This window comes from Typha angustifolia, chromosome 8 (assembly GCF_048772165.1).
Source record: "Typha angustifolia cultivar Huaian chromosome 8, ASM4877216v1, whole genome shotgun sequence".
Classification (NCBI taxonomy): Eukaryota; Viridiplantae; Streptophyta; class Magnoliopsida; order Poales; family Typhaceae; genus Typha; species Typha angustifolia.
Window position 1 is genome coordinate 16,957,330 of NC_133246.1, and position 10,782 is coordinate 16,968,111.

The window sequence follows — 10,782 nt, forward strand, 5'->3', positions numbered from 1 at the left end:
CTGTCCTAGGTTCTATCTGGTTGGCTGGCTGCAAATTGACTTTGGACACAGGAACACATCACGATGCCCTTGTGATTCCTTCCTCATTTTATCTCTCTGTATAGTTTTTATTGCAAATGCGTCACTGCTTACGTTTTCTGCATGCCCCTTTGCCTAATATTTTATTCATCTTTGAAGATTGCCTTCTTGGGTTACTTACTCGGCAAACTTCATGCTGCCAAGCCATGAGAAAAGATTATATTTGAGAGAGATGTCGGCTGAGATATTTAATGGAATAAACTATACGACAAGACAGATTAAAATCAGGATAAGCCTCGAATTGGTCTATCACAATAATGATGACATGATAACCTCTCCTTTTCTTTTCTCTTTTTTTTTATTTTTATTTTTTTGAAAAAAGAAGACATGATACCCTTTTTCAATTGCTGTTATTGTCTTTTAACATGCAGTTTAAAGCCCATCATCATACGGTATTCATATTATAAGCACATATATAGTGATGGACACACTATCTCCTCCATTATTTCTACGGAATGTCAAAAATGGACGGCCCCTTTTCCTTGTTAGAGTTTTTGACCAAATTAGTCCTTTCAAAAATTTATTTAAATACAAAATAAAAAAAGGGACAGATTTAAAATAGTTGAAAACTCTTCTTCCTATATTATATTTATACTAGGATGTGTTTTCCTATTAGATGCAACAATTCCCAAAATACCATTAAAAAAGAAAATTCAGAGCTATGGTGTATAGTTTGGTCTGACTCTCCTCTCAAAGTGGTCCAGTATCTCCTGATGTTAATTGAAAATGAGACGTCCACGGACTTGGACAGCCGGATTAGGCCTTGGGCTTGTAGTAGTTGTACATGTAAATAGGCCCATCGAGACGCATTCAATTCCTAATGTTGGCCTAGCATTCTCGAGGGCTTTGGGCCACTTTGTCTTCTTCTATTAGCCGGTGACGGGGCTTTAGATCGAAATCAAAATATCTTATAGCTTTACGGATCGCAATAAAACGGCTCCACTTCACTTCAAAGCTCGCTCTCGTAGTAGTCTCCTCTCGTCTCCTCTTCTTTCCCTCCACGCCTCCCACTTCATATCAACAACTAATGGCGTAGGCTTCGCCATTACCCAAAGGATAGGAAACATTTCATGGCGGAATCAACCCTAATCCTCTCCTCGTCTTCCTCCTCCTCCTCCTCCTCCTCCTCTTCCTCTTCCCCTCTGCTTCATCCCAATCGAAGCGCTAGCTCCCTTCCTCGCCGTCGCCGCCATCTCCGCCCTCCTCCCAAACCCCTCCTCTCCGACGTCCGTCGCGATCTCGCCTCTTCATCAAACCCAGCCTCCTCATCTGAGTTATCCACTCGCCGCCTTCTCAAATACTACGCCCGCCTCGCCTCCAAGCTCGCCGGGAGCGGCCGTCTCCGCGAGTTCTTGATGCTCGCCGAGAGTGTCCTCACCTCCGAGGCCGTCGCCAATGAAAACCCCCAGTTCGCCGCGCGCCTCAGCCCCAGGCTGATCTCCGAAGGGATAGCTTCGGTGCTTCGCCGGGGAAATCTCGAGGAGGTTCTTGATTTCGTTAGGGATGCCGAGAGGCTTGGGATCTGCACTCCGGCGCTGTTTGATGAGTCGGCGATGGGGGCGCTGGCAGTGGAGTGCCGAAGACTCGTGGATCAAGAAAGGTTGGAGGAGTTCGTAGTTTTGATGGAGACTCTGGCAGGTATATTAAATTTGTTTTTCCGAATTATAGTTTGTAAATTAGGTGTCCCTTGACTCGCATGAGTATTTGGTCTACTACTTGAATGGCTAATGTTTTTTTTAAAATTTTTTTTTTATAAATAAGATAATACTTCTGAGTTCTCTTTTCTTAATGCTGAACATTTTGGTTTTCTACTTGTCAAGCTTAGTTTTTTTTTTTTCTCACATGCAATAGAATTTAGTGACTCGTGACTACGTATTAACAAGGTTATTGAGCACCTATTATCTTAGAGTCACATTGAATTCCAAAGCATGGCTCAATGGAGGACAATGATCTATATAGCTGACCCAAATATGTAGGGCTTAATGGCATTACTGTTGCTAAATAGGATCCACTTCTAAACTAATGAATAAGAAAGCTCCTTCAGTTCTTTACTGAATTTTTTTTATGAGAAAATAAGAACCATCCCGTACTCATTGGAAAGGTAAATCATTAAAATATTATCACTGCTGCTATTCAAAAAAATGAGCACAGAAACTTGAATGATATCATGTTTATAAGGATGTCTCCTTTCCTAACATAGCATTATCATCATTTACTGGATAGATTCTTAGATAGAGCTGAATTAGAGCTGAATTACAATCAAATGGCATTTTAGCCATTGTTTATTTGCATTTCTGAAGAGAAGCAATTTGTCCTAATACTGCACTTGAAAATGACAAACCTTTACAAGTATTGAACATTTTAAGCTGGTGAGGTGCTAATTAAATTTTACTATAAATGGCTGTATTTGATAGTGACTTGTATTTCTGTCTTTAGGTTATCAATTTTTTATCAAAGATATTGTAGATCCAGTTTACGTAGTGAAAAAATTTGTCAAGAAGCATGATCCGGATATGGCTGTAAGGTGTGCATACTCATTTCCTACTTTCTGTGCTTACTATTAGATAATCCAAATGACTTTTTGGTTGATATTTGTTTGGAGAAACAGATAATATGATGGTTTTGTTTAAACATAATGTACTTGTCACTCATTTTGAAATTCACCGTACTATCTCTGAAGCAATAGAAGTACAAGCTCGTAAGGTTTTCTGGACAAGAAGTACATATGCTTAATCTTGGAAGGTGTTCTCATCATGCCAAACATTGGCATGAGAACTTGACCACGCTTCATCATTAGCTAACATATGTTTTAAATTAGTCCTCTCTAACTCTCTTTCTCTCTCATCTATTTCTTTGGTGTCAAATTCTTGTAACACACCATTTAGATCTGAGACCTCTTGAAGATTAAGTGGGTTGCAGTCATGAATCTACAGCCTGGTCATTATTGCTATGTCATGTCATTGTTGTTTGACAATTTTGACATGGAGCTGTCTTGGTATATTTTGATACCTATATGATGTACTTCTCAAGAATACATATCTCTTTAGTCTTTACACATTAATTTGTTAGATGATTTGACTCTGGGATTTATACTAGGAAAATGTGATTCATGACCTTTTAATCAAATCAAGTACTGCAAAACTAGGTCTTACACTACATAATTTCTATGCTTTTTATTTTTGAATTACAATTCACCTAATTGTGAATATCAGGAAATTTTCTAGAAAAGCTTGATTTGTGTAGATTTGTAGAATGAATAGTGGTGTTAATTACTATCCTGTACGTTAGGAAAATTAATATGTTAGTTTTTGGGTCTTAATAGTAGTCAACTTATCTTCAAGAGTCCTAGTTTTGTGCTAGGTTGATTTAGGAAAATTTTGGACGTTCTGTTTGCTTTTTGAAGCTGTCTAGTCCCTTCTTATGTATGCAACAAATAGTTTGGGCCTTTGGGGATAACATAGCTTCACCATGGAGGAATCCACCCACACTCATGTCTTTCCTTGTATCATATTCTTATTCTTTCATCTTCTTCTCATATTATTGCAAGTTTTTTTACCTGGTAAATTGAGCATCTCATGTATTATGATACTATTCAATAACTACCTTTTCAGCATTGTAGGTATGTGAGCATTTTCCCGCACTCCCAACTTTTGTTCTGCTCTATCCTAGAGGAGTTTGCAAAGAAACATGATGTGGCATCTGCTGTAAGAGCTTTCGAAGCATTCAAACAGCAATCAGGTGGCATCAACATGTTTGCCTGCCGAAGTATCATTGATATCTGTGGTCTTTGTGGTGACTTCTTGCAATCTAGGATTATATTTGAGGTAACCATAGATTTTTCTTTCATAATAATTCATCTTAGTTTACATCTTTGTGCTTAAATGGGTTCATTGTACTACCAAATAGAGTATTATTTAATATGCATATCTATAATACATATACGTATCGCTAATGTTGCCTGGCAGATGTTTCTCAAAAGTCAATTCTAATGCTGGGTTTGCACAGCCACAAACTTTAGTAACTATCAGGATTAATGTGCAAATATTCAGTTGTTTGAACATGACAGATATCAATGATTCAATGAGCATATAACTATACCAAACACTCCTAGTAATATGAGGATTCTGTAAATTGGGAGTTTGCAGTGTCAGATATGTACCTGCCATGTCTTTATACTTTATATAAGTTCTCATTCTCACAAATCTCTGATATGAATTATACTTATGTATATACATCTTTCTATTTATGCCTTCTTTTTTCAGTTTAGAAGATTCTGCTTTTCTTCTTTTCATATATGGCAATTCTATTGCAGGACTTGCTTGCTCAGAAGATTTCTCCAAATGTCTATGTTGTTAACAGCCTCATGAATGCAAATGCTCATGATTTGAGCTACACCTTGCATGTCTACAAGAATATGCAAGTAATGCTATTATGCAAGTAATGTTATCTCCTTCTTTAATTTTGCTGTGATAGGTAGGTTATGTCTTTTACTAAATTTCTTCAACAAAGTGACGGGCATGGTACCAGCAAAGGTTGTATAAAGGCTTCATTTTTTCTGTTTTTAATTTCTGGTAATTTCATTTTCTTCTTAATAGATCTTTCCCCCCTTCCCCCTTCTCTAGGTTCTGATTTTGCAGTTCTGAACTTCTGATGATATTTTGAGTTGTAAATGGTTTTAACTCATCCAAGCCTTGTGTCATATCTAATTCAATGTTTCTTTTAGAGAGTAATACAAGCTATATTGACCTGTTACCTCTTTCCGACATATCCAGAATCTAGGTCTTACTGCAGATCGTACATCTTATAACATACTCCTAAAGGCATGCTGTAATGCCAAAAGAGTTGATTTGGCCCAGGACATTTACGAGGAAATGAAGTACATGGCACTGAAAGGGGAACTTAAGTTGGATGTTTATACATACAGCACAATGATAAAGGTGTGCTCCAAATTTGAAATTGTACTCCACACTCATTTTCATCATCTTACCTGCCTGTCCTTTTCCATTCTCATCACTAAACTTTTAAATTATTACCTAACCACTTCTGTATGACTTTCAGGTGTTTGCAGATGCAAAAATGTGGCAGATGGCTTTTAGCATAAGAGAAGAAATGCTTTCTTCTGGTGTTACTCCTAATATAGTTACTTGGTCATCATTAATCAGTGCTTGTGCTAATGCTGGTCTGGTAGATCATGCTATTCAGGTGTTTGAAGATATGCTAATTGCTGGTTGTGAACCTAATGCCCAGTGTTGCAACATTATTCTTGATGCTTGTATTGAGTCCTGCCAGTATGACAAAGCTTTTCGATTATTCTATGATTGGAAGGACACTGGATTTAAGATTTTTCATACTTCCAAGGGCGGAAGCTATGATTGTGGTAACTTTAGCTCATCTTTGAAGTATGCAACTGAAAATGATAGATGTGAATTGAGATGTACAGTGGTTCCCTTCAAACCAACGATTGCCACTTTCAACATATTGATGAAGGCTTGTGGTACTGATTTTTACCGTGCCAAAGCTTTGATGGATGAAATGAAAATAGTAGGCCTTACTCCTAACCATATTAGCTGGTCTGTTCTGATAGATATTTATGGAACGGCTCAAAATATCCAAGGTGCTATGCAGGTCAGTGTGATTGTTTTGACTATTTGTTGTGTAGTTCTTTGTGGATGATAAATATAATTCATTACATTATATACTCTCTGTTGCTTAGTTTTATATTGTAGCATATCTTTTTGTGCCCTTTATAGTTGTCTTCTGTAATATCATCTGCATTTCCCTATAAGACACCTTTCATCGCATTTTTTGAATAGTTTGTAACTGTGTGGTGAAGCAACCTTTTTTCAAAAGTGGACCTGTTTGTCAATGACGTAATGTGTTGGGTCCTGGTTGATCATCTTAGGTTTGGCCATGTGATATTTTCACGAGCCCCATTTGCGCCTTTAGGTTTAATTGTTGTAGCTAGATTTTTGTTTTTACTTATCAATAATTATCTTTACTAAAACGCTGAAACTATTTTTCTAATATAGGGATCTGATGACCTTTAGACTGGGAAGTTCTTGTCTCTTTTTTTTTTTTCACAGTGGGATAGGTGGAATTACCTTCTCCCCATCTTTAGACCATCTCTTTTGCTTCCAAATGCAGCTTGATAGTACCTATTTTGATTTAGTTCAATATTTTGATGGAAAGCACCTACCGATTTTAAACATCCCATGCTGCATCTTGACTCTCTTGAATTCTCTGGATAATTAGAGCACCTGAAGCTACCACCATTGAGCAAGTACAATATTTTGATCACAGGGACCCACACTCAGAGATGAAATAACATGAGAACTTTCCTGCAATAAACCGTATGTATTGATATCACTTGAATTTTCTCTCTGATTTAGTTACTAACTCTTTCGATATTTGAAACTTCCATTGGTAACAAGTATCCCTGGTTTTTCTCTTCGGCTTTTTTTTTCTCCACAGAATGGATATTATTTTCTGTGTAGAACCTTTTATAATCTCCCTCTCAAAGTTATATTTGAGACAATCGCAAGAAGATGAATAAAACCATTCACATATATTGGTTGTTTTCTATATTATTTTCTATAGCATTATGACATGCTTTTCAAGCTCGTCAATTTATTGTATGTTTCTTTTCATAATGCAGGCATTCAGGAAAATGAGAGAAGTTGGAATTAAGCTTGATGTTGTCGCGTATACAACAGCAATCAAGGTTGGCCATCATTCTTTCTGGTCATATTTTAAATTTTGTGTTTATGTTGTATTGTGCCTTTCTGACATGAAATCTTTTTGTATCCTTAATGACCACATCCCACTTGAAAATTTCCTTTCTTTCCAGGATGGACAACCTTTTAATTTATGATATAATGTAATAAATAATGTCTTTTGCAAAATCTGTAGTTTAAGAATCCACTTTTGATCCCAAAACTCCATGAATTACTGCTTATTGGGTGAAAACATCACATGCATCAGCTGTGGCATTTCATGGTCTGATGGAGAACAAATTCATATGGCCAGAAGGTGGTAAGTGGTAACCAGTAACTTGATGATGAGAAGATGGATACCAGTACATCTCATGTGGATGAAGGAGAATGTCAGTAACAAGTGAATGAGAAACAAGTTGATATGTTAGTCTATGTCAAATCGCTGTTTTTAGTTGCTGCCAATTTTTTCAGCTGCTGTAAGAAATTTAAATTTTTGACTTACCTTTGAGAGGCCCAACTAATTTACTTGTGGTTTTAATTTTCTGCATTCAGTTTCTGGGATAACATATGGCATGCCCATATCACTTATTTCCACTTAGACATTGCAAAGACAAAGAAAAGTGGCTTGGGAGAAAAGAATACATTTTTTTTAATGATTTGTAATGCTATATGATAGGGAGTAAGCTGTGTAATGGTGATGGCTTTGTAATGGTAATGGAGTCGGCCTATTTAAGCGACATGACTATGTAGTTAAGTCACTTAATTTTGAAGCTGTACTAATGGCTCATACTGGTCAATGGAAACTGCATTTAGTGGCAAAATAGCTTGACTTAATATTTCATTGTACATATCTATCCGGAGCCTCTATTAAAGATTGGTGGTGGACTCCCTGTATCCGATATTGTCTCAATTGATTGATGGTCTGTTGTAAATTCTAACTGTGCATATGCTTTCCTTGTGTCAAGGTGATCATAGAAAGCTAATCTGTTTATTTTACTAGGGATATTTTTCTCTTGAGCCAAGGTGCAATTAGCTGAATCACAAGCTTTTCTTCTGCAGGCATGCGTTGAAAATAAAAATTCAAAAATGGCATTTTCATTGTTTGAAGAGATGAAAAGACATATGTTACAACCCAATTCGGTGAGTCTCATTTGAATGTTCATAATATATTAAACAATTATACTCATTATTATCAGGGGAATCATCTTACATTTAATATAATATGGCATCTTGAGAGTTCATATTATTGAGACTTTAAATTGCTTTTTCAGGTAACATATAATACTCTTCTCAGAGCACGTAGCAAATATGGATCTTTACGTGAAATTCAGCAATGTCTGGCAGTTTATCAAGAAATGCGGAAAGCAGGGTATGCATAAATGATTGTATCGATATGGTATTATTCCAAATATATATGTTACTTTTTGTTAATAGAAGATGTTACTCCAAATGTGTGCTATTAGTAGGAAAAGATCCATATGGATATGGATATCAGTAACTTGTAAATCATAATTCTCATTCCACAGTATGCATGCAAGGAAGCATGTTTCAGAGTAAGTTTATATAGGAGAAGATTTTGAGAAACCACTAAAAGTATTAACAGAAACCTAGATAATAGCATAGAGAAACTGTATTATCTTACACTTTGTGCTGGAAAGCATAATCCACATCAAGGGGAACAGATAAAACATGTCGATTTATGGGTTTCTTAAAACATTTAGAGGAGTAGTTATTCCTTTTAAGAAAAACAAAGTCTTTTGTTATGACTTTTGACTAACAATTTCAAGGGACTCACTAATATGTTGAAGGAAATTAAAGAATAAGAAGCAAAGGAAGTTCTGGCTCATTGTATAACTTTTATAAAGATACCAGAACTTTCGCATAATAAGTTATATATATATTTTTTCTAACTCAAAAATAGCCTCGAACTCTGATAAGGAAGAGCTAAAATTAGCTGTAGAACCCAGTTAACAATATGCCATCATGAAACTCACTTATGTCATTTCTTTCCTGTTCTCCCATATAGCAAAACTGTAATGTGACTGGATAATTGTAATTCTGTTTAGCATAGATAAATTCTTCATGCACTTGTGACACTCTGGGAAGTTTTACTAGCAAAAGTGTATCTCAAATCCTTCATAAGTTCCACAATCTTATGCCTTGCAGGTACTGCTCAAATGATCATTATCTGAAGGAATTAATAGAGGAGTGGTGTGAAGGAGTATTATCTAGTAAAAGTCAAAATCAGAGTGTAGCCACATTCAGCAGCTTCAGCACAAAGACTCCCACAAGGAAACCTTACAATCTATTTCTTGAAAAGGTAGCAAGACGCTTGCAAGAAGATGTTGGTGACAACCAAATTATTGATATTCGTGGGCTTACTAAGGTACTTGTAATTTCACGTTTCTGTTATGAGGTTAAGAATCTTTCAATGCCAAATGATCATTCTGTGAGCTTGTGAAAACATCAACAAGCGTCCAGAACTTGGCAATGATTTTTTGAAAGGACCATCTCTGGAAGAACTATCTTAGCTTTCAGATAACAACCAGATAATGGCAAAGATGGAGAAAACAAACATCAGTCACCATCTTTGGCAGTTTTAGGCAATTGTGCATGACTATCTCATATACTTGTTGAGTTTGTATAGGTATTTGGAGACTTCCATTATGAATATCCCATATTCTCAAATCGTCTTTATTTATCTACCTTTTCTATTTGGGAGTAGAAACGTGAGAGATCTTTTCTACCTTGTGATCGCAAAATGGCATTTACATAATTACTTGTTGCCTAGTGTATGATGTCCTCCCTCATCCTTATTGCACTAGATCTAATATGTTATGTGATGGATAACCGTTTGCCTTAATTAGAACAATCACCTTATTTATATACCTTTCTCTAAGATTCTGCAATCTCGTATTGGCAGGTTGAAGCTCGAATAATTGTTCTTTCAGTTCTGCGGATGATCAAAGAGAGCTATTTGCTAGGTAAGAATGATATAGCAGCATGTGACTGTTAAATGCTAATAATATGTTCTTATATTCCATCCTTAATCTCTTTACCATCTAGCAATGACATAAAGAATCATTGGCTGATTATAACCAGAAGGATATAAAGCCATGCAACTTCAGCTATTGCCTATTGATTTCCAAGTCTCTTAACTGGTATCACAAGTTATGCTTGTTCATAGCAGTATAGCAGTCATTTCATGAACATTATAATCAATTCATGGGCTGTTGACATATGAGTATCAGGTTTTGCAGTCCATCTTTAATTGTTCAATTTTGTAGGAAAAACCATCCAAGAAGATATGATCATCATCACAGGCATGGGAAAATCAGCGAAAGATGCTGCTGCCACATACGTAGCTGAAGTGCAACATTCAGTAATTAAGGTCTTAAAAGATGAATTGGGCCTCAACATCATGGCCGGACATGGGGCTTTATCCAGTAATAATGCACCTACCCAACCTGATGATGTTTTAAGCACCTCTGAGGTTTTAGACATTTCAGAAGATTATACACGTTTGGCCAGGAGACCCCAAGATTTAGGAGTATTGAAGGTTTCCAGAGACTCGTTGTATCATTGGTTACAGAAAAAGGCTCTATAAGGTTGTTGAGCAACTGTCGTTCATTTTCTTCCTAAGTGCTATTCTTTCTGGGTGGCGTAAAGTAAGTAATGGAGAACACACATACCTACAGTTCCCAAGCGGAGTCAACATGCAGAATTGCAGATCCAGGTGGGCGACATTTTAGTTGTGCAATATCTTCATCTTTTCTGTTATTTTTTTGATGCAATAACGAATTAAGTTAGCCATGTAGATCAACTCTTACTAGAAAAGAGAGTTTAATAAAGGTTGCTGCTTCCCAAGTCCTGATGCATGGTGCGTATAATAAATATCCTGTTTAATATTGCTGCCCGGCATAAAGGTTGCTGCTTCCCAATATCCTGTAGATCAACTCGTTCTTTTCTTCTCCTTCTCCTTTCGTAGTGT

General features: G+C 36.4%; 1 protein-coding gene across 1 annotated transcript; it reads left to right on the forward strand.

Annotated features, from left to right (window-relative positions):
• The first annotated feature begins 1,022 nt into the window (after nt 1-1,022).
• LOC140764298 (pentatricopeptide repeat-containing protein At5g02830, chloroplastic) lies at nt 1,023-10,665 on the forward strand. Its single transcript, XM_073102780.1, has 12 exons — nt 1,023-1,716; nt 2,515-2,602; nt 3,698-3,902; nt 4,391-4,498; nt 4,851-5,015; nt 5,137-5,703; nt 6,734-6,799; nt 7,851-7,931; nt 8,063-8,160; nt 8,958-9,177; nt 9,715-9,775; nt 10,079-10,665. Exons 1-12 carry the CDS (start codon nt 1,149-1,151, stop codon nt 10,396-10,398), a joined length of 2,547 nt encoding a protein of 848 aa, XP_072958881.1. The 5' UTR covers nt 1,023-1,148; the 3' UTR covers nt 10,399-10,665.
• The last annotated feature ends 117 nt before the right edge of the window (nt 10,666-10,782 follow it).